Raw genomic sequence first — 24,724 nt, 5'->3', positions numbered from 1 at the left:
GATAGTTGGCCATTGACTTCAGCTACTGATTAGTAAATTTGCCCGGTTAAAGTATAACCCTAAGAACAGCTTTAGCAGTTTAATATTACTGATGACTTGCAAAAAGAAATACTGGATTATGTTTGTAAACTGGTCTTTTCCACTGGACATATTAGAGTGTATTAGATTCAGAGGTTTTACTTTTACTTGATTAAATAATGATTAAGGCTTTGATTGGGCCATGTCAGTAGGCCGTTTAGTCCCTGCCCTATTGGTGGGTGGGGACTCAGAGAAAAACTGTATGACAAAGAAGGGAGGTTGGAGTTTTCAGCTGGAGCCTTGGGAAGTAAAGACACAGAAAAGGAGGACACAAGAAAGGTTTGAGATGGAGCTGGGGAAGTGAACACAGAGGAATAGAGATGGCTCCTTAGACACAGTAGAAGCCCAGGGGAGAGAGAGAGAGCCATTCTCCTGATAGTCTACTGCTAGCCTTCTGGAGAAAGCACAGCATCTGAGCCTGGAGAGAAATGGAGCTCTGGAGAGGGAGGAACCCAGGAAGCCTGAACTTTTGGCAGACACTGGCAGCCATCTTGCTCTAACACGTGGAAATAGACTTTGGTGAGGGAAGTAACTTATGCTTTATGGCCTGGTAACTGTAAGCTCCTATACCCCAAACAAATACCCCTTATAAAAGCCAACAGATTTCTGGTATTTTGCATCAGTACCACTTTGGCTGACTAATACAACAGCTAACGTTTGAACTTGTCCAAGTTGGAAAGAGACCAGCAGCCACCACTTTCACTCTGTATCTGGCATGAGGAGAAGCTGGGATGACTGAAAATCTCAGTGATGGTTGGGATTGGTTTCTTTCCATCCAGATCAGACTATAGCCCTAGCCTAGGTTTCAGCCCCAAATCTGGCTGGGAAGAAGTTGGCAGGACCTGCATTAGCCTCTCCAGGTAACTGTACATACATTTGGCTGGCATAGACTGAATAGTCAGACATATTGGGCTCCATCCACATACCCCAAAAAGAAAGAAGAGCTGTGTTTGCTCAGCCGTTTCGGGTAACTGCAGGTATATCTGGCCAACACAGACTGAATACTTGGAAGTCTACCTGGGCAAATGTGGTCATTTTGGACCAGCAAAGCATAGATTGCTGCCCACGCCTGCAGCTCCATCCCCACCTCAGGCAGGGGAGGAAGGGGTGTGAAGAGTCATCAGTCTCTCTGGGTAACTAAAGATGGTCTTAGCCTGCACAACTTGGATTATTACATGCAGCTATGGCTCTGTTCCCATCCCTGGCAAAGGGGAAAGTGGGAGAACCTTCATAGATCCCTGGGCAGTACAGACAGCTTGACTATCCACTTCTTACAGCACCAAATACATCCTTGGTTCCTAGTACACAACCAGGAAGGGAGAAAGGGCAAGAAAGCCCTTAACTAAAGAAAGAAACTGCACCCAGAATAAATATATCTAGTAAGCCAGATGCCAAAGACACCAACAAAAAACTATAATCCATACCAGAAAACAGGAAGATATGACCCAGTTAAAGGAACAAGCCTCCAGATGACATAAAGGAGTTGAGACAACTAATTATAGATTTTCAAACAGATGTCCTTAATAAATTCAATGAGAGAGCTAAAGAGATTAAGGATATTAAGAACACATTGGGGAAGTGGACTTGGCCCAGTGGTTAGGGAGTCCGTCTACCACATGGAGGTCCGTGGTTCAAACCCCAGGTCTCCTTGACCCATGTGGAGCTGGCCCATGCGCAGTGCTGATGCATGCAAGGAGTGCTGTGTCATGCAGGGGTGTCCCCCGCATAGGGGAGCCCCACCCACGAGGAGTGAGCCCCGTAAGGAGAGCTGCCCAGCACGAAAGAAGTGTGGCCTGCCCAAGAATAGTGCCGCACACATGGAGAGCTGACACAACAAGATGATGCAATAAAAAGAAACACAGATTCCCATGCCACTGACAACAACAGAAGCGGACAAAGAAGAAGACGCAGCAAAATAGACACAGAGAACAGACAACGGGGGTGGGGCAGGGTGGGGGAGGGAAGAGAAATAAATAAATAAATCTTAAAAAAAAAAGAACACATTGGATGAGCACAAAGAAGAATTTGAAAGCATATGTAGAAAAATAGCAGATCTTATAGGAATGAAAGGTGCAATTAATGAAATTAAAAATACACTGGAGGCATATAACAGCAGATTTTAGGAAGCAGGAGAAAGGACTGGTGAGCTTGAATACATAGCCTCCAAAATGAAACATACAAAAAAACAGATAAAAGAACAGAATAAATTGGACAAGGTCTCAGGAAACTAAATGACAGCAAGAGATGTGCAATATATGTGTCATGAATGTCTCAGAAGGGGAAAAGGGGGAGAAGGAATATTTGAAGAAATAATTGTAGGCTTCTCAATGGGAGAAAATATTTAGAAAGCATATATCTGATAAGGGTCTAATACATAAAGAAATCCTATAGCTCAATAATAAAATGACAAACAACCCATTTAAAAAATGGGCAAGAGATTTGAATAGATGCTTTTCCAAAGTGGAAATACAAATGGCTAAAAAGCACATGAAAAAATGCTCAACATCACTAGCTATAAGGGAAATGTAAATCAAAATGACAATAAGATATCATTTCACACCTACTAGTCTGACTGCTATTAAAAAACCAGAAAACCACAAGTGCTGGAGAGGATGTGAAGGAATAGGAATACTCATTCACTGCTGGTGGGAATGTGGAATGGTGCAGCCACTATGGAAGACAGTTTGGAGGTTCTTCAGGAAGGTAAGTATAGACTTGCCATATGATCCAACAATCTTACTACTAGGTCTATACCCAGAGGAACTGAAAGCTGGGACATGAACAAATATATGGACAGCCATGTTCATAAAGCAGTGTTATTCACAATTGCCAAAGGATGGAAGCAACCCGGTATATATATATACGATGGAATATTATTCAACTGTAAGAAGGAATGAATGACACATTTGATAACATGGATGAACCTCAAAGACCTTATGTTAAATAAAATAAGCCAGACACAAAAGAACAAATATTGCATGATCTCACTGATATGAACGAAGGATAGTGAGCAGATTCATGGAGATAGAGTCTGTAAGATAAGTGTGGCAGTTTGAGATTATTTTTATGAATCCCAAAAAGAGAAATCTTGTGTTTATAAACTATTCTGTTCCTCTGGATGTGGTACCCTTTGATTGCATTAAATTCAGTTGAGGGGCCTTTGGTTATATTTCTTAATAAGATTGAGTTAGGGCCTTTGATTGGACTAGGTCAATGAGGTGTGACTCAGGTTGAGTGTCTCCTGCTGGGGCAGATATAAAGGGATTACATAGAGAGACAAAGAGATAGGAAAAGGGAACTGCCATGTTTGATTCTGCCATGTGAGAGAGAGGATTGCAGGAAAACAGAAGACCCCAAGAGGCTTAAAATGCTGAGGTCCAGAAAGAGAAAAACCCTATGCCTGAGTGTTCACAGCTGAGCTCCATGAGACAGTAGATTTTGGAGGGGAAAGCAGAGACCTCTACAGAGATTGGAAGCCATTTTGTTTCACCATGTGGCAACAAGGTCAGGATCAGCAGTAGCTGACTTTGGTGAGAAAGCTTCTCTGCTGATGCCTGGATTTGGACTTTCCATGGCCTTGGAAATATAAGCTTTTAACCCCCAAAAATCCCTGTTATAAAAGCCAACTCATTTCTGGTATTTTGCATCAGCAGCCCTTTGGCAAACTAATACAACAGGTTATTAGTAGACAGAAGGGGAGTAGAGATTGGTGAGCTGATGCTTAATCTGTGCTGACTTTATAATTAGGTTGATTGTAATGGTTTGGAAATGGATGGAGGTGATCATGGCACAGTCATATGAGTGTAATTAACAGTGCTGAAATGTGTGACTGTGGTTGAAAGGGGAAGTTTGGGGACAACCATGATGCTAGAGAGAAAGAAAGTTAGAGGATAAAATGGGTGACTATATAACTCAGTGAACTCGGGGATGGCTTAGGACTGTGTCAAAGCCTTAATAGCTTCAGGAAATCACCATCCCCTCAGTGGGCCCTATTTGGGAATATAAAATAATTTATTTCCCCCATATAATATATTTATACTCATGTATAATTCCCCTACTCATGATACTTCTACTCCTTTTATTTGAACCTATAATTTTCAATTGACCCATTAAATATATCTCTCATAGACTTATATCTTTGGATTTTTCATATGCTGGTTGAGCCCTAAATCCCAGCAGAATTGTGGGCAACTCCTGCTTTATAGTTCTTTGGGCTTGCCCTGCAAAAGTAATAAAATGATAATGATGGACAAGTACCTTCCCGGAAACAACAAGGAATATCTACAACTCCAAGCAAAACAATTCCTTCCATCTATCCCATAATATCTAAGCACCTTCTCAGCCTGAAGCAATCGGAGCAGATACCACCCCAAACATAAGAGGGGAGTGTAACCATGAACCAAAGTAGATTTATTGTAATTGTAGTTATTATCTTATGTTAACACAAGAATTGTACAATTGATATTAAGATAGTGGTTGCCAGGGGATCAGAGGGGAGGAGGAGGGATGAAGAGGTGAAGCACAGGGCATTTTTAGGTCATTGGAATTGTTTAATACTACCATGACAGATACATGACATTCAAAGCCTATAAAACTATACATTGCAAGGTGTAAACCATAATGTGAATACACACCTTGGTCAATAGCAGAGCTTCAATATTGGTACACCAAGTGTAACAGATGTGCTACATTAATGTAAGATGTTAAAAATAGGGGAAAGTATGTGTGCGCATGCGTGCATGCACGCGTGGTTAGATGGAACTTCCCAATACTTTTGGTTTAATTTTTCTGTAAATCTAAAACTTCTCTAAAATTAAAGTTTATTATTACTTAAAAAAACCCAAAACTTCTGTATGTCAAAACAAAATGAAACAACAAATTTGAAAGACAGGCCATAGATTGGAAAAAGATAGTTAAAAAGTTAGAATCTAAAATACTCAAAAATCTATAAATAAGAATAAAAATTTCCCAAAAGTAAAAGAATATATTTAAGTAATAAAATGTAAGTGAAAAAATTTATAGAAAGTAAACAAGAAAAATAACATAAAATGGCATGCTATAGCACATTTCTAAATAGTTAAGAGCCACTAAGGGACTGCTGTGGGAACGGTAAGTATTCTGTCATAGCAGGTCTCACCTGATAGTGTAGACAGATTTTAATTTAGAAATCTTGTGGGTCTTTTGGATCATAAATTGAGACTTGGAATAAAGCTTCCCAGGACATATAATTGGGTCAGAACCTCTGATAAGTAAGAACTATTATGACACCCATAATGACTACAGATACCTTTGCCCAGTGGTTCTCGAAGTCTGATGTGGGGACCCCTGGGTCAAAATTATAATTTTTGTATAAAGAATAAAAAGACATTATATGCTTTTTTTCATTCTCATCTTCAGTGGAATTTTTGAGAAGATACATGATATGTAATATTGAAACAATCTGAATGCAGAAGCAGATATGAGAATCCTGTTAAACCAAACATTCAAGATCTGCAAAAACTGTAAAACAATGCCACTTTTCTCAGTAAAAATTTCTGCTTTGGAAAATATTATTTTTCATATAAAATGCTATTTATGTGAACATGCAATGGGGTTTATTATTTTTTTTAGTGATTTAACATTTCTTAGTTTTAATTTTTATGAGGTAAATATCAATAGTTTTATTCCACATAAACAAAAGCTCTTTTGGGTCATCAATAATTTTTAAGAGTACAAAGGAGTCCAGAGACCAAAAGCTTAAGACCTGCTGCCCTGGTTGACATTAAAGGGTGAAGATGATTGCTTATTTGACTAACTATGGCCAGGACTGTTCTCACAGCTTCTGTCCTTACAGCTGTACTTGTGATTCCGTACACCAATCTATTACTCTTGCCTCGCAATGTGCCGTTTGAATGAAATGGGACTATAATGTTGTCATTACACCCTTCACTGAGTATGCAACGGAACCATATACAAATTACAGAATGCGTTATATATATAACATTGTACAATATGAGCAATGAAATGATGCCAAGTCTTTTAATGGTATCTTATAATGAGGTCTCAGTGGGTCTAGTAGTCAATAATCATTTTTACAACTGCATTATTAAAATTTTACTGCTTTGGATAGTCAGATAACTGGTACTGGTTACTTCTATACTATGTTACCTCTGCAGAAAGGCTTTTTTTTTTGTAAGATTTATTTGTTTATTTCTTTCCCCTTTCCCCCCACCCCAGTTGTCTGTTCTCTGTGTCTATTTGCTGCGTGTTCTTCTTTGTCCACATCTGTTGCTGTCAGTAGCATGTGAATCCGTGTTTCTTTTTTGTGTGTCATCTTGTTGTGTCAGCTCTCTGTGTGTGTGGTGCCATTCCTGGGCAGGCTGCACTTTCTTTCGCGCTGGGCTGCTCTCCTTACAGGGCACACTCCTTGCGCGTGGGGCTTCCCTATGCTGGGGACACCCCTGCATGGCACGGCACTCCTTGCCCACATCAGCACTGCGCATAGGCCAGCTCCACACGGGTCAAGGAGGCCCGGTTTGAACTGCGGACCTCCCATGTGGTAGATGGATGCCCTAACCAATGGGCCAAGTCCGCTTCCCTGCAGAAAGGCTTTAAAAACATCTTTGTTGCAAATCTGGGTCCTCAGAACTCCAATTTTTATTTCTATTTCTATAAACTATTTCTAACACAAGCTAAGGTGTAGCAATAAAACGGAAAAACAACAAAACAAAACAAAAAAAACTAACAAAACCAAGAGGGGGGTTTTTTAGAAATAAGAACAGGACTAGTCCAGAGATGATGCTCTTGAGAAGCAGAGCTATGTTAAATGTTATACCTGTTTTATTAAAAACAGACGCAAACTAGCTTGTATTTATATTAAATTTTTTTTTTAAATGGCCAGGCATGTCTTCTGAAATGCTATTATCTTTCATTATGAACAGCAAAGTACCTTAATTAATTCTTGGGATTCTAACAGTCTTAAAGGCAAGTCTTAAAAATGATATTTACTTGAAACTATGAACTGGAATGACATTTTCGGAAGACCATTTGAAAATATTTAGTAGAAGCTTAGCATGTGTCTCTACTGATTAAGCAATTCCAGTTTTAGAAATTTATTGAGAAAATAGGCAATGGCTTAGATGCAACGTGTTCATTACAGTTGTATGATGTCATTAATGCTTAAAATATGTAAGTATACCGAAATATCTGGGAAGCTATATGCATGTATAATTTAACAGCATTTATCTTTGAGTTTGGAATTACAGGTGATTTTTATTTACTTTTTGTTGGGGGGGACTGTATTTTGATTTTTCAACATTAAACGTCTTTTACTTACAATAAAAATAATTATTGAAATCTTTACTTTGGACAACCATGTAACTGTTAGTATTTTTCTAATTCTTATACTAATTTTCATAATACACTGAATATTATTTGTACTATGAAGGTAAGTGGTGTAAGAGAGAGATAGAAGAAGAGGAAGGCAGATAGACAGACCAATACATTTAAAAAAATTATTTTACCATGTCTGTTTATTATAAAGTTTTAACTTAATCAAAGATTTAAACTTCTGGAAAGATATTTTCAATGGAACACAGTAGTGAATGGTTAATGTTCACAAGACTGCAGTCTGCCCTCATAGGTTAAAAATTTCCCCTCTCTTTGGAAATGCTCATTTTGTTATGTAAGGAGCAGGTGGCTTTCTTTTTTGTAAGTCTCCCCATGGTCTTGTCAGACATAACCCTCAAACTTTTTTGGGAGCTAATCAAGCTTTATCTAACCAAACCCACACTGGCATATGGACTCCATCCACATGGTCATATGAATCCTTTGGCTGATGCCTCCTGCCATGTGTCTAATAGGTTTTATAAAATCCATGCTTGAAAAAGGATTCTATAGCTAGACAAGTTTGTGATGCTGTGGGACTAAGGAATGTAGTGGCAAAGAGGCTATTCTAACTGCTAAACTAGAATCTGGTGCCCATCACTGCCATCAAATAATGGTGGTATATATCCCAACAAAGGAAGAATTCAAGTAATTTTGAGTGAAAAATCTGTATCATATATTTCAGCTTAGATCTGCTAATAACACTTCTTTAAATGCCTTTTTAGACAGTGAAATCTGGGAATAATTATCAAACACCATACACACTGTTTATGATAGAATCATATTTCTTTTTTTTTCCTCTCCTCCCCCTCCCCCTCTTTTTTGCATAAAAAGTAGAATGCTGCTGAATGGTACCCAAATGTGTGTTGTATACCATGCCAATACAGCAGCTCAGCCAAAAATGCGAATAGAACAGTTTGCCAAGTAAAAGAAAACATAACAAATTGGTAATGGTTTCTATCTTGACAGAAAATGAAAAAGATCCCTCAATGTGTGGCCACTCATGCGGACACATAAACATGTCTTAGAAGCAATCACTTTACCTCAGATAACAGACCCTGACAGTGTAGTACAGGACACTGGCTGACTTTCACTTCTTAGAAAAGCAGCAACCGTGACCTACAAAACAGTCTGGGAACCATGTAATTTATGCATAACACACATGCATATGCCATGCATTCATAATATATGCTATAAATCATTTTGAATACAAGACTCCTTTTCCTGGGCAGAATATATTTTATGAGAGAGGATCTAAATAACGAGCTGATAAAGCTGAACGGATTTATTTATGAAAAGAAATGATGCTGTTCTTTATTAGGTTACAAAAATTAAATATTCTATATTACAATAAAATTATATAGGGATCTCATGTATTCTGTATGATTCTAGACAGTTACTTAAATGCTAAAGGTATTATTACTAAATGTTAGATAAAACAAATGAAAAAAAATTCTGGAAGAGTATGGTGTACAGCTCTGGCCCTATTTAGGAGACAGTAGTGGAAATTAGAAATTAACTAGCTCATGGAACACCTGATAATAGTTCCCTTAACTTATTTTCCCCTCTTTTACCACTTATTTTTGTTCCCTAGATGGAGAACTGGCCATCACTGAGCACCGATGTTTTCCTCCCTGTCTGGTGAAGTTTTCTCTTTTTCCTAACCCTCTGATGAGGATATTAGATAAAACACTGATTGTATTGTGAAATCACATCAGGAACAAAAATGATACTGTAAAAAAGACATACTTAATATATTAAGCTAATGAGGAGTTGAAAATGAGAGATTACTGAACCAAGGGTCTAGGAAGAATCTTGGCAAGTTAAATAGTCTTGCCAAGTTGGAAGTAAATTTGAATTCTGTGGGTTATGAGTTTCAAATAAAACTTCTGGGGTTTGAATGTGCTGGTGATTTTTCCTGTTCAATAAAAAAAGACTTAAATGGCTTATAAAGAGGTTAAAAAAACTTATTGGGCATCAAACTCTTACAAAACACCATCTTGATGAGTTAAGTATAAATGAATCAGAAACACATGGATCATATTTCCTTAAAAAATGCATATGGATTCAAAAATAAGGGGAAGAGGACTTGGCAAAGCATTTTTTTTTTTTTTTTTTTTGTGGTGGCTGATCCCAAAACATTTGAAAGGTATTTTGAGACATTCAAGGAATCCAAAATAAAACTAAACCTGTCCAGTCATATAAAAAAAGAAAGTTCTTCAACTTAATGTGCATTTATCTCTCAGTGGGTCAATCAACAGTCACTAGACCTTCGTTTTTGGCACCTTCTGCCTTCAAACAATTTTGGACTTAAGTATAAACAAATATACATAAGTAGAATCCTATTAAAAAAGATCTAAGATTTTAAGAAAAATTGGCATATATACCCTGAATTATATGGAAACTTTACATTAATTGAGAATATATATAATTGTTTTCATAGTCCTAGGTTAGGTAGAATTTATTCCATTCAAATCATCATCCCCTCAGCCCTTTGATGAAAGTAACATACAGTTGCAGAGTCTTACTTATTTAAATGTTTTCTTAATAAGTTTTTATGTCTTTTTTAATGTGTGTTCCAGCCTTCCTTCCTCCACCCTCTAGATTTGTGAGTGCTCAACAAATCTTGCTGACTGGTTTCCTGGAGATTGGGAGTGTTAAACAGAGTTTTGAAATAGGGGAGAGACACTGTTTGGCAGAGAGGAGTAATACTATGATTCTGGGTTGGGGTAATGGCACATGTGATGGTTCAGAGGATCCAGAGGGTGAGTCATATGTGGGGGGTGATATACTGGCTTGCCTGCAGCAATGTGCCTGAGCCAGGGTATAGTGGGAGGTGGGGGCAGTTAGGTGTGGAGAGCCTAATATACTGCATGTGAAGTCAACTTAAGGACAGAGGAGTATGATAAGGGAGAGCACAATTCTTAACCTTTTTTTTTTTTTTTTTAATTTTTTGCTAGGATCAAGTTAAGTACAGAACATGTAGATATCATTAATTTCCTTATTTCTTATGGGTGTCTTAAAAAGCCGAAAAAATATCTAAAGACAAAGTGAAATCAATTTAGTTCATGTTGCTAGGAACCTGTAGAGCCGAAGTTTGAAGAGGAACTTAGTAGGATTATGAAATGAAATATGTGTAAAAAGTTAATAGTCTCAAGTTTTTTTCCTAATTGTTTAACATAGGTGAGGTATTTTTTCCATTATATTAGGATACTTAGGGCAGGGATGGTGTCATGCATTTCTTGTATATTCTCCACTGGCTAGCACAACACTGGGAACATACCAAGCACTCAACAAATGCTTATTAAAAAGAAATGAAGTGAAAGGGTGATGAGGAAATATAATAATGAGAGTACGAGAAGATGTAAATGAAAAAAAGGATGATGTGGTCAAAATGCTCTAAGAATGTCTCTGTTCTGAATCCATTTGCTTATGACTAAGATAAAGAAATCAAAGTCCTTACCATCCTTCATCATCATCAACTTCTGTTTCAGAAATGTCATTTTCAGGAGTTTCAGCAATTGCTTGAGTGAGTTTAGATTTAAACTGGTTGAGCAGCTCAAGGGTCTGAAATAAAAATTAGACTGCTAAGTTTTCTGATAAAGAGAAATACAATTTTCAAGGAGACACTTAGATGTGGTAGAAAAGAAAATTTCCTACCAGGCTGTAAAACCTGGATAAATAAAATTTGGATAAATGTCTAATTTTGAAGAAAACTAAGAAAACTGCAACAGTGATATTCACAAACATTGACATCATCCTGTTATATTTTCACTGATAGTTTTCCTCAGAGATAGTGAGCCATCTTCTGATTTGGGAAACTTACATTTACTTATATAGAAGTTGCTTAAAATTTAATATGCATTCTTATTAAGTTTTCCATGTCCACAAGACAGGGAGATAATGTTCTAAGATACATGTAATCAAAAACACCAATAACAACTGGTATCTTTCATTTAATTGATTTTCAAAAATGTAAAAAGAAATGAATTTGGGGAAGATTTAACGAATACATTAATTGCTACTGCTGGAAGATGGGTAAACAGGAACAGTTTTAAAAAGCTATTAGCAATATGTATTAGAAACTTTAACGTGATCATTCCCTCTGATTCACTAAATTTCAGCCCAGGAATATTTTGTAGAAAAATAATATGAAATACAGAAAATGGCTTCTGCACAGGATGTTCATGGAAGCACTATTTATACAAGTAAAAAAAACTGGAAACATGGTAAATGTTTATCAATAAAGAAACATAAATTTGGTAAAAACAATGAATATGCTATTACACTGCTATTAAAAATTATACATGTGAAACATTGTATTATATTGTTTTATGAAAGAAGCCGGATATAAATACTGTATTGGGTATGTTTTTTTTTTTTTTTTTTTTTTAAAGATTTATTTATTTTATTTATTTAATTCCCCTCCCCCGGTTGTCTGTTTTCTGTGTCTTTTTGCTGCGTCTTGTTTCTTTGTCCGCTTCTGTTGTCGTCAGCGACACGGGAAGTGTGGGCGGCGCCATTCCTCGGCAGGCTGCTCCCTCCTTTGCGCTGGGCGGCTCTCCTTATGGGTGCACTCCTTGCGCGTGGGGCTCCCCTACGCGGGGGACACCCCTGTGTAGCACGGCACTCCTTGCGCGCATCAGCACTGCGCATGGGCCAGCTCCACACGGGTCAAGGAGGCCCGGGGCTTGAACCGCGGACCTCCCATGTGGTAGACGGACGCCCTAACCACTGGGCCAAAGTCCGTTTCCCTGGGTATGTTTTTATATCCCCTTCCCCTCTCCGTGCCCAGTTGTTTTTGCTGTCTGTGTCCATTAGCTGTGTGATCTTCTGTATCTATTTCTCTTTCTGTCTTCTCTTCTCATTTTTCTCTGCTAGGATTCACTGGGATTCAATCCTGGGGACCTCTGATGTGGAGACAGATTCCCTGTTACCTGAGCCACCTCAGTTCCTGGTTTCTGCTGCGCTTCACCTTGACTCTTCCCTTCATCTCTCTTCATCTTGCTGTGTGAAGCACTTGCGCAGGAACTGGCTTGCCACACAAGCACCTGGCTTGCCATGTGGGCACTTGTGCAGGCACTTAGATTGCCACATGGACACTTGGGTCAGTGCATGGACACTGGCTCTCCACGCAGGCTTTCTCTTTTTCTTTTTTACCAGGAGGCCCCAGGGATCAAACCCAAACCCAGATCCTCCCGCATGGTAGGCAGAAGTCCTTTCACTTGCGCCACATCTGCTTCCCAGTATGTTTTTTTTTTTTTTTTTTAAAAGGAACATTCTCCTGAATTCTTGTTTGGTTTTCATGCTGTTTGTGGGAAGAGAAGAGCCTCCAATTCTGTAGTCACATTGTCTCCTGATTATACCTTAGCAGTTTATTCTAGAATTTGAGCATAGAATAGGAAGTTCAAAAAAGTTTTTCTGTTCTACAGTTTTAAAGGGCACATTATTTTGAAATGAGATAAAATGCTACCTGTTTAAAAAATCAGATGCTTCATGAAGACTCTGATACACTCAATGCAATACTAACACACACTCATTTCATAAGGAAAAAGATGTGTGATAGTTCAACATGTGAGTAACAGGTACAATAAAGATTACAAAAAATTGCCAGGTAACAAGGTTATTCTAGGGAATGTCAAGACCACAGCTCATGAAAAAATTAAGTAGGTTTTGGTGGTTTAGAACCTAAGCCCAATAAACACAGGTGGTGCCAAAATAATTACAAGAAACAGGCAATTATTGCTAAAATATGACAGTGAAAAGTGTCTTATATATTTCTGCAAAGTATAAAGCCAAAATGGGCTATAGCTTAAAATATACTCATTACCATAGTTGCTGAATGAGATGAGTTTTGGTTAAGAACTATAAATTCTTGTAGAATAGCCTCACAGGCATTTAGCCTAGGATTAGGATATTGGTATTTTTATCTATTTCTAAAGTAGTAATTATAGGACCAAGCTCTTCAAACAACATTGAGAGATAAGGCAAGCATCCATTGTTTTAAACTTTATTCATTAAAAAAACTTGGATTTGTTTTATAATTAAACCTCTCTCTCTCTATGTAAACCCATCAATTTTTTTGAGGTGAAATTCATATAATATAAAATTAATCATTTTAAAGTGAACGATTCTGTGGCATTTAGTACATTCAGACTGTTGTGCAACTACCACTTCTATCTAGTTCCAAAACATTTTCAGCACCCCAAAAGGAAAGAGTCACTCCCCATGCCCTCCCACCATAACCCCCACTCCCCCCCGCCCAACCCCAGACTCTGGCAACCACCAATCTGCTTTCTGTCTCTTTGGATTTACCTATTCTGGACATTTCATATAAATGGAATCATACAATATGTCATCTTTTTGTTCTGGCTTCTTTCACTTAGCATAATTTTTTTTGAGGTTCATCCATGTTATAGAATGTAACAGTAAACCTATCAATTTTTAATGGTGGACTTTTGCACACTTAGAAATGCACTTTCTGAGGACATAACAAATACTAAAGACAAATGAAATAACTTCTTAGTGGAATGAATTTTAAAAACTTCCTAGAAAATTATATTAGACCTGGATCTTTCTCCTTAAATTGAAAGTGGCAAGGCAGTCTGTTCTTAGAGCCAGGTAATATGCTACTGACTTTTACTCAAAGAAGGAGGACTGTGACAAACAAAAAGCATCCACTTGGTCTTTCTTAGCTTCTCCTATTTTCAAGACTGGACTTTGTCTAGCTCTGTTCTAAAGGCAAGAGAGGACACTGGACAGAAAAGCAAGAATCACAAAAATAATGGGCACATTATAGGTGGAAGAAGATGGGGTCTGCATGGAAGCATTTCGGTTTGGCATCAGTAAGCTTCATCTTCTGGCTTTTGTTAAGGAATGAATGGTCAACTACTTAACCGCATGGCACTTCAGAACAGTGAGAGGCTTCTCAGTACAGAGAAGCCCTTCCAAAGGAGACTTGCTTTGCAAGATTCTACATGCTTATATATGCATAAGAGTGTCCCAGCTGGCCTCTGTGCCTTCAGTCCTCCCTGTGGTCAGTCTACTCTCCCCGCTGTGGCCAGAGGATCTTCCCCAAATGCAAACCATATCATGTCACTTCCTTACCTCAATGGTTCTCCATTGCTCTGAGGGTAAATCTAAATGTAACATTCTCAAAAATACCTTGTATGAAGGTAGCTCCTACTTACCTCTGCAGCCTCATTTCTCTTTCTTTTAGGTCATGTTCCAGTAATACTCAACATCTTTTGGTTCTTTGTAGGGAGATCGAAGTGTTCACGTACACTGTTCCTTTTGTCTAAGCACACCTTGCTCCACTTCATCTGGCTAGCATCCATTATTCAACTTTCAAAACTCAGCTGATAAATCTTTCTCAGGGAGGCCTTCCCAGATCATTTTAGGACCTTTCATTATACATTTACTTAGTTCCCTGTACTTCCTCTGTTTATAATGCTTTACTTTCTTTTTTATTGATATTACTTGTTTAACTGGCTTCCCTGATATACCATAAGCTCTGAGAAGGCAGGAATGTGTCCACCTTGTTTACAACCAAATAGAGTGATTAGTACATGGTAGGTTCTTAATTCTTTGTTGGGGAGGGGTGGTAAGGAATGCTTGAATAAAGGCAACTCTTAGCATCTTTGGTAGTGTATTCACCAAAGTTGCTATTCAGAAAACTTTATTACACCATGAAAACAAATTAATAGTACACTTATTCTTAAATTCATTTGATGTGCCATTTCTTTCCAAAAATGCATGTAAGTTAGTTCTTTGTAATCACAATTTCCTACACCTCACCTGGCTTCTTGTTGAAGTGTCCTGATGATTATTTTCAGGCACAGTGCAGATGTATCCTCCTCCCTTACCAGCAATTAGGTGGTATTTATAATATAGTTCCTGATGAGAATAATTTATCCAAATCAGCTTGGACTTTTAAATTTACTTCATTTTTCCTGCTTCATTTAAACACCTAAAATAGTGTGTATTCATATATGTGGCAGCACCGAAAATGAATGATTTTGGTCTACTCCTAATTTTACAACTTAAAGTACTGCTGAAGAGATTTGTCTTAAGTTCCAAGTGCGACATGGGATACACTGCTAACTCTCAAATTGTTGAGCTAGCTTTCTATGTCTTTCCATTCTTGATTTCTGACACTTTCCTTATATTACTACTTAAAGATTCAGGAACTACTTGCAATAAACAGAGTTGTAATATTACTACATGATTGTCAACTAATGAACCAAATGTCTTATTTACAAGCAGTGTACAATTTGATGCCAGGTTAGCTGGTCAGCATGTGAGATGCTACACTGGAAGGAGACTCTCCTTTCATTTACAATCACTACATCTCCATTTATAATAGTCACTTAGAGGTTCTACATGAGTGTCTGATAGTATGTGGCTTAACAAAGTTACTGTGTTTAATATGGGAGTCAAAAGTTGAAACTTGAAAGTTTTAGGCTTGTCATTTGCCTAAAATACCTGAAAAGAATTCTAGAATTTGGACCTTTATATGAGTGACCAAGCTCCTTGTCAACCCATCCTATATAATATTTTTTTTCATTTTTAAGAGGTGGTGCTTCCCCTCATGGATAATCAAATTAGGCTCTGTGTAGCAACATTCAACAATAAAAAGGCAATGAATTATGTATGGGTTTTGAGGTTACCTGGTTTTCCCTGGAAGTTCCCTTCTTTGCCTGCTGCTTCCTCAAAGCTTCATACTTCTGCTTTTCTCTTCTGTATTCTGCAACAGCACCATCTGGAGCAGCTTCTTCCTCTGAAGAACAATAGAATATTCTTAGAATGTATGGTAAAAAAGGTTTTGTGAATTCAAATGTATATGCTTATTGCCAGCAAAGAGGAGGTTAAACCTTGTCTCAGTTTTCCTTTATTTAATCTAAAAACAAAACCAATCAAGTCTACTATATCCACAATTGTTTCCTAGACTAGAAAGTGATTGATGTTAATTTATCAATTTTATAAACATATTTATTCTATACTGTACTTTTATAATTATTCTCACTTGAACTTATGCAAGTTGACTCTAAAATCAGTTATCTCATTATTAAAACAATTGTCTTCCTAAAATTCAGCAATGCCATTTTATATCGTTCTTCAACCTTGTAAGAGTGAGGCCTAATAAGACACAATCTTCCAAATATTGGTTGATTTTCTAATTACTTGCCACTTTTCCCCCAAGTTAAAAAAAAATGACGAAAAACCTTTACTTTAATGGCATCATAGAAAATAAATGTAACTAGCAAATAAGTTAGGAAATTTATCAGAAGCAGACAAGACTAATTTTACCAAATTAGAAAGCAAATCCTGTTTTTCATCCTGTAATAAATCTATATGAACATTAGTTAACCTGTGGGTTGATAAAACACAGTTTTGCCTTAAAACACAAGTATTAAAATTCATTTTATATCTTCTTAGATGTATGCCCATTAATGAAAAATTTTGGCTTCTAAAACAAACAATGAAATACTTAGTTATTCTTGGCAAACAGGAAGAGCCAAATGTAATCAAGCATGTTAGCAATCTTTCTACTCAAGCCTTGTTTTGTTACTTGCCTTTTTGTGACTTAGAATTTCAGGTGCAGTGTATTAACTGTCAATCATATTGCTCAAGACTTTTTTTTAGTTAAAAAATGTGTGTACTAAGTAATAAATTGTCTTTTTGTGATTACCTAATACCAAGTTGGAAGGAATAATCTGTTTTATACACAATTTTATATAGCCCCTTGAAAAGTAAATCCAGTTCTGATTTAAAGACTGACAGCTTAAAATACTAAAAACTGTTATAAGTACTAAAAAGCACATCAACGAAAAAAGAAATGCTAAGATGCAGAACTGTTTGAAGTACCTATGTTTAGTAACCACTAGTGAAGAGAAGATCCTATCGTAATTGGTGTATGTGTATATGTGTATGTGTGTATCAAAGTGGTCTCTTATAATGGGTTTTTAAAAATTACTTTCATGTTTTTTTTTATTTAACTACATTTTTGAATTGCCTCTCTCCTTTTATCCTACAGTAGTTGGGTTTGCATTGTCGTGGGATAAAAACCAAGCACCTTAACAGTGACAGAAGAGTTCAGACATGAGGCAGCTGACTGCTTTCCTTTTTACTCTTATCTCTTGCAACTCTTTCCTGAGCCCCTTGAAGTGCTTTTATCTACTTATAACAACTCTTTGAACTCACCAGGCTCCCTTAACCCCTAAGCCTTTGCATATGCTGTTCCTTCTTTCTGGGATACTGACAACACTCTAATCCTCCATCCCCCAATTAATTTTCTTAGTTAAATTCTTGCTCATTTTTTGTTTCAACTTGGCTGACACTTCTTTTAGGGAGCCTTTTCTGATTCCACTCTTGAAGTTTGGTTTGGATGACCCTCCGTTCAGCTTCCCAAACACCATTTAGTTAGTACTTACATAATTTATGGAATTTCCTATTTATTCTTCATCAGTCATCACTAGACATTACACTTCTTGAAGGCATGTTTTCCTGGTACTTAAGATAGTACTTGGCTCAATAAATAGTCAAATAAATGAATGAAACTAGGGGAGCAGAAAATAAAGTAGTGGGTCAATTTGGCTTCCTAGCTTCACAAAGTGTGTGCCACGACTCTGGAATCTCCTGCTCCATCATATTTGGGAAGTGAATATTACTTATTTTCTACCATTTTCCTATGGCAGAAATTTCATAAAATTCTAAGGAAATTCTGATGTGTATCCTTAGAGCTGCCTAATATTTTAACTAATAAAACAAATGCAAAAGAGAAAGGACAACTTGTGTACTGGATATTCAACTACAAATGACTGAAATTTTCATTTATGGTTAGAATTTTAAATTAAATGGAAATGTGGACATCAATGATTCTAGCTACTTCACTGGCACAGGTAAGTTAAGCTTACTACTTTCAAAACAGATTCAGAGAGTGGACTGAATTCAGTGCTCAAGCAGCTGAGCACCTGCTTCCCACACGGGAAGTCCCAGGTTTGGTGTCTGGTGCCTCCTAAAAAAACAAACAACAACAAAAAACAAACAACAAGCAAAACAAATGAAAAAAAACAAGTCAGGGGAGCTAATGTGGCTCAGTGTTGAGCGCTGGCTTCCCACTAGGAGGTCCCAGGTTCAATCTCCCCACCCCTGGTATCTCAAAAACAAAACAAAGAAACAAAAAACTAGACCCAGCAGTGACTGCCTTAATGTTTAACATGCATCACCTTAAAAATAGTCCACTTTAGTAAGGATCAGTTACTTGGTTTTAGTTTCAGGAATGTATAAGAAGCAAATAATACAAAATTTGTCCAGCTTTTAAATCAATTTTAGAAAGTCAAGGATAGGCAAATTTAAGTACGTAATAAAGTTAAGGAAGTTCTATTGCTAAGAGTGCTTATATTAAATGGTATTTTGAGAGCTTGGAAAACTAGTTACCTTATCTTAGAAATTGAACGATAATGACAGAATTTTAAAAAATAGTTGGACATTGAGATATACTTTATACATAGTAAAATTCACTAATTTTAACTTATAATTAGATGATTTTTGGTATTTGTATACAGTTGTATAACCTCCAGTGTAATCAGGATATAAGCCATAGCACTAAAGTGTTCTTAATGCTTCCTTATAGTACTGATCCACTTTCTGTCATTATAGTTTTGGCATTGGTGGAAATTAATACCAATTGAAACAATACAATATGTTGTCTTATTTTTTAAAATAATTACTGAAGTATAGCACTCATACATAAACATAAATAAACAATAAGAGTATAGTAATAGTTGTGAACTTATGAAACAAACACACATAACATCATACAGGGCTCTCATACCTCACTGAACCACCAATACCTTGCATTGTTGTGGAACATTTTTAACTAATGATTAAAGAAAATTCTTAAAATACTACTACTACACAAAGTATCTTACATGTGGTATATTTTCCCCCAACCCACCATATTATTATCATATGTAATTGGTGTGTGTGTATATGTGTGTGTGTATCAAAATGGTCTCTTATAATTTTATTATATTATTATATCATTTATACATGAACATACCTAAAAAATAAATATAAAAAGTGTAGAGAAAAAGTTGTGGATTTACAAAGCAAACAGGCATAATATCATATGATACAGGGGTCTCATACGTCAGCCCACCACCAACACCTTGCATTGTTGTGAGACATTTGTTACAAATTATGAAAGAATATTGCCAAAAGATTACTACTAACTATAGTCCTTATATTATATTTGGTGTATATTTACCCCAACCTACTGTATTATTATTTTTAAACATATTTTTATGATAGAAGTTTTAAACTTACAGAACAATCATGTACATGTGCAGAATTCCCATACAACACCCCTCTAACAACACACCACAATGTGATGGAATATTTGTTACAGATTATGAGATAAAATCATCATCAGATTATTATCAGGTCCAAGCGTACCTTGGCACACTTTTTCTATACTCTCCCATCATCAACATAGTATATCTTTGGCATAGATGCATAAATAATACATTATTACTGTTAACCACCGTCCATAGGTCATTCCAGTCGTATTTTTCCCATGCTTCTCCACATTCCCACCACCCTGCAATAGAGATGTACATCTGCTCTAGTTAACAAAGGACACTCTTGCATCTGTACCATCAACCACAATTCTCATTCACCTCTGGGTTTACTGTGTTATTCATTCCCTAGATTAGTCTCTAGCTGTATTAGTCAGCCAAAGGGGTGCTGATGCAAAATTCAGAAAGTGGTTGGTTTTTATAAAGGGTATTTATTTGGGGTAGGAACTTACAGATACTAGACCATAAAGCATAAGTTACTTCTCTCACCTAAGTCTATTTGGAGCAAGATGGCTGCTGACATCTGCGAGGGTTCAGGCTTCCTGGGTTCCTACATTCCTGGGGCTTGCTTTACTCTGGCTTCAGGGTTCCTTTCTTCCTGTGGCTGCCTTCTCTTTACCCTGTGTGCTGACTTCCCAGGGCTCCAGTTTAAGTCTTCAGGATCAAACTCCAAAAGCAAAACTCCAACATTAAAAGCCCTCAACTTTGTTCCTTGCCATGCCTTTTATCTGTCCTAATCATAACTCAATCATGTCCAGGTACAGATCAGATTACAAACATAATCCAATATTTCTTTTTGGAATTCATCAATTATATCAAACTGCTACACTAGCTTTCTGTCATTTGGCATTTGTATCCTTAAACTACCCTTTTCAGCCACATTCCCATTTATAAAGTGAGCTGTTACTCACTATAATGTGTTACCATCAACTCTATACATTTCTATACTTTTACAGTAAAGTTAATCAAAACTTCAACATACAATAAACATCAATAGTCCACCTCAGTCCTCTTACCTCCTTTAAGAATCCACCCCCTACCACAAGGTCTTGGAAGATAGTTTCCTACATTTTCTTTCAGAAGCTTTATGGATCTTGCTTTTATATTTACGTTTTTGTTCCATTTTTTCCATTTTTAAATTTTGGTATAAGGTGTGAGATCAGGGTCCTCTTCCCTTGTTTTGGCTATGGATATTTGGTTCTCTCAGCACCAGGCATTGAATGGACTGTTTGTCTGAGCTGAGTGGGTTTGACAGGCTTTGGTCTTACCCAGGTCAGCTAACAGGGAGGTGAAGATGGTCAACCACCACACCAGGGAATCAAGAGTGCCTACAACTGTAAGCAGAGGAATTGCATCCATCATTCATGTGGAATCTAAGCCCCCTCTTGATCTAGAGGTGGAGAGGACATTACCATCCCAGGGTCCACAGAATGGAGGAATAAAATATGGACTAGTACTGATATTCTACTATAAAACTATTGTGACGAGTAATAGAAGAAATTTTAGCATTGAGGTCGATAAAGTGGCCACAGCAGTTGCTGAGGGCAGGGAGAGGGTAGATGAGATGTGATGTGGGGGCATTTTTGGGATTTTGAGTTGTCCTTAATGAGACTGCAGGGTCAGATACTGGACTTTATATATCCTGCCATAACCCACTGAACCTACTGGGTGAGAGTGCAAACGACAGGGTAAACTATTATCTGTGTAGTGCAGCAGTGCCCCAAAATGTGTCCACCAAGTGTGATGAGTGTGCCGCAATGATGAAGGAGGTTGTTGGTGTAGGAGGAGTGGGGTAGGGGATATACAGGAACCTCTTATATTTAGTGTAATATTTTTTTGTGATGTATATACCTTCAAAAAAATACAATTTACAAAAATGATGTGGTGGGGGTGGGGAGTGGGTTATATGGGAACCTGTTATGTTTTTTAATGTTTTTTTTTTAATGTAACATTCCTTGTGATTTATTAACTTGAATTTAAAAAAATAGATGAAGAAAAAAAATAAATTTCATGACATATATTTGATCTGATTAGACATCATTAAATTTATAGTTGAAAAGTAAAAAAAAAAAATCACTTCACCATAGATGTGCAGGTTTGTTTCTGAGCCATCAATTTGGTCCCATTAGTCTATGTGTCTGCCTTTATGCCAGTATCATATTGCTTTTACCATTGTAGCTAGGTAATACAATTTAAAGTCCAGAAGTGAGAGTCCCCCAACTTCGCTCTTCCTTTTTAAGATGTTTCTGGCTAGTCATGACCCCTTGCCCTTCCAAATAAATCTGATAACTGTGTGTTTCATTTATTTTAAAAATGCTGGTGGAATTTTTATTGGGATTGCATTGAAACTGCATATGATTTTGAGTAGAATTGACATCTTAATGATGTTTAGTCTTCCAATGTGTGAGCATGGCATGTTCTTCCAATTATTTAGGTTTTTTAAAATTTCTTTTAACAATGAGCGGTGGTTTTCTGAATATAAGTACTTCACATTGTTGGTAAAATTTATTCCTAAATATATGGGCTTTATCCATCATATTTTATCTTCACCACTCCTTTGACACTTTTAGTTACTTTTACTAATATAATCTTCATTTCTAGACTCTCTTCCAAGTCTCTCTCTCCTATCTTTTCTTTACAGGCTATAGCACAACCTTTAGTGTTTCCTGCAAAGCTGGTCTCTTGGTTACAAACTCTCTCAGTTTCTGTTTATCTGTGAATATTCTAAACTTGCCCTCACTTGAAAGACAATCTTGCCAGATGTAAGATTCTTGGCTGGAAGTTTTTCTCTTGTAGTATCTTAAATGTATTATGCCACTGTCTTCTTGCCTTCATGGTTTCTGATGAGAAATCAGCACTTAATCTTATTGGGTATCTTTTATAAGTTATACATTGCTTTTCTCTTGCAGCTCTCAGAATTCTGTCTTTGGCATTTGATGTTCTAATTAATATGTGTCTAAGAGTTGGTCTATTCAGATTTATTTGGATGGGAGTACATTGTGCTTCTCGGACATGGATATCTGTGTCCTTCAATAGGGCTGGAAAATTTTCTACCATTATTTCCTCAAATATTCCTTCTGCCACATATACCTTCTCTTCTTCTTCTGGGACACCCATGACACATATGTTTGCATGTCTCTTGCTGTCGTTTAGTTCCCTGAGACCTTGTTCAATTTTTCCCATTCCTTTCTTCATCTGTTCTTTTATATGTTTGCTTTCAGAGGCCATTTCTTCAAGCTCACCAAGCCTTTCTTCTGTCTCCTCAAATCTGCTATTATATGATTCCAGTGTATTTTAAATTTCATGTTTTGTGCCTTTCATTCCCATAAAATCTAAATCTATTTTTCTATGTGTGCTTTCTATTTCTTCTTTGTGCTCATCCAATGTCTTTTTTTTTTTTTTTAAGAATTTTTTATTTATTTCTCTCCCCTCCCCCAGTTGTCTTCTCTCTGTGTCTATTTGCTGTGTGTTCTTCTGTGTCTGCTTGTATCTTGTCAGCTGGACTGGGAATCTGTGTTGCTTTTTGTTGAGTCATCTTGCTGCATCAGCTCTCTGTCTGTGGTGTCACTCCTGGGCAGGCTACACGTTTTTCGCATGGGCAGCTCTCCTTATGGGGCGCACTCCTTGCATGTGGGGCTCCCCTATGCAGGGGACACCCATGTGGTACGGCACTCCTTGCGCGCATCAGCACTGCGTGTGGGCCAGCTCACCACATGGGTCAGGAGGCCCTGGGTTTGAACTGTGGACCTCCCATGTGGTAGAAGGATGCTCTAGCAGTTGAGCCAAATCCGCTTTCACCAATATCTTCTTAATACCATTAGTCTCTTTAGCCATCTCAATGAATTTATTAAGGAGATTTGTTTGAACATCTATGATTAGTTGTCTGAACACCTTTACGTCATGTAAAGGCTTGTTTCTTTAACTGGGCCAAATCATCTTGTTTCTTGGTGTGGATTGCACTTTTTTTGTTGGTATCTTGGCATCTGGCTTACTAGATATATTTATTCTGGGTGCAGTTTGTCTCTTTAGTTTAGGGCTTTTTTGCCCTTTTCCCTTGCTGGTTGTGTAGTAGGAGCCAAGGATGTAGTTGGTGCTGTAAGCTGTGGAGGCTCAAACTGCCCTCATTGCCCCAGGACCCATTAAGTGTCTCCCAACTTTCTCCTTTGCCAAGAGTAGGGACAGACCACAGCTGTGTGTAATCATCCAAGTTGTGCAGGCCTAGATTGTAGTTGCCCAGAGAGATTGATGAAACTTCAAGCCACTTTCTCCCCTGACTGGGGCAGGGATGGAGCTTCAGATGTGAGCAGCAATCTATGCTCTGTGCATCCAAAATGACTGCAGTTGCCCCGGTAGACTTCTGACTATTCAGACTGTGCTTGCCAAATGTACCTGCAGTTACCCAGAGAGGCTGGTGTACAGCCTGCCAGCTACCTCCCCCCTAGAAGTGGGTCTGAAGCCTAGGCTAGGGCTGCAGGCCCATCTGGGTGAAAGAAGCAGGTCCCTACCATCACTGTGATTTTCAATCACCAGGGCTTTCCCTCATGCAGGGGGTGGGGGGTGGGGGGTCAGAGCCAAAATGGAAAGAGGCTACTGGCCTCTTTCCAATTTGGACAGGTTTGAATTTTAGCTGTTCTTAAGGTTATACTTTAGCCAGCCATATTTACGGATCACTGGCTGAAATCAGTGGTCAACCATCTCTTTCTCCCATTTCTGGAAAATGCAGCCTCCAATTCCAGCCACAGAATAGCTCCTGAGACAGCTTGTCCCACCAGAGTAGGGTGATCATGGGTCTCTAAGGTGTGGCCTGTAATTTCCTGGGGAGGCTGGCACAGGTCCCACCAGCATTCTCCCAATTGGAGGTGGGGTTGGAGCTTAGGCTAGAGCTGCAATCTCCTCTGGATGGAAAGAAGCTGGTCCCA

The 24,724-nt window shown here is 37.7% G+C and overlaps 1 protein-coding gene across 1 annotated transcript in view; it reads right to left on the bottom strand.

The window, feature by feature from the left end:
* Positions 1–24,724, bottom strand: part of CWC27 (CWC27 spliceosome associated cyclophilin) — a 312,875-nt gene that overhangs the window by 49,354 nt on the left and 238,797 nt on the right. The window contains exons 12-13 of the mRNA XM_058309301.2: positions 16,113–16,222; positions 10,907–11,010 (exon numbers count right to left, since the gene is read on the bottom strand). Of these exons, the coding sequence (XP_058165284.1) occupies positions 10,907–11,010; positions 16,113–16,222 (214 nt within the window). The remainder of the gene's footprint in view (positions 1–10,906; positions 11,011–16,112; positions 16,223–24,724) is intronic.

Source organism: Dasypus novemcinctus, chromosome 2 (genome assembly GCF_030445035.2).
Source record: "Dasypus novemcinctus isolate mDasNov1 chromosome 2, mDasNov1.1.hap2, whole genome shotgun sequence".
Taxonomy (NCBI): domain Eukaryota; kingdom Metazoa; phylum Chordata; class Mammalia; order Cingulata; family Dasypodidae; genus Dasypus; species Dasypus novemcinctus.
The sequence above is the reverse complement of the archived record's forward strand: the minus strand, read 5'-3'. Positions and strand labels throughout refer to the sequence as shown.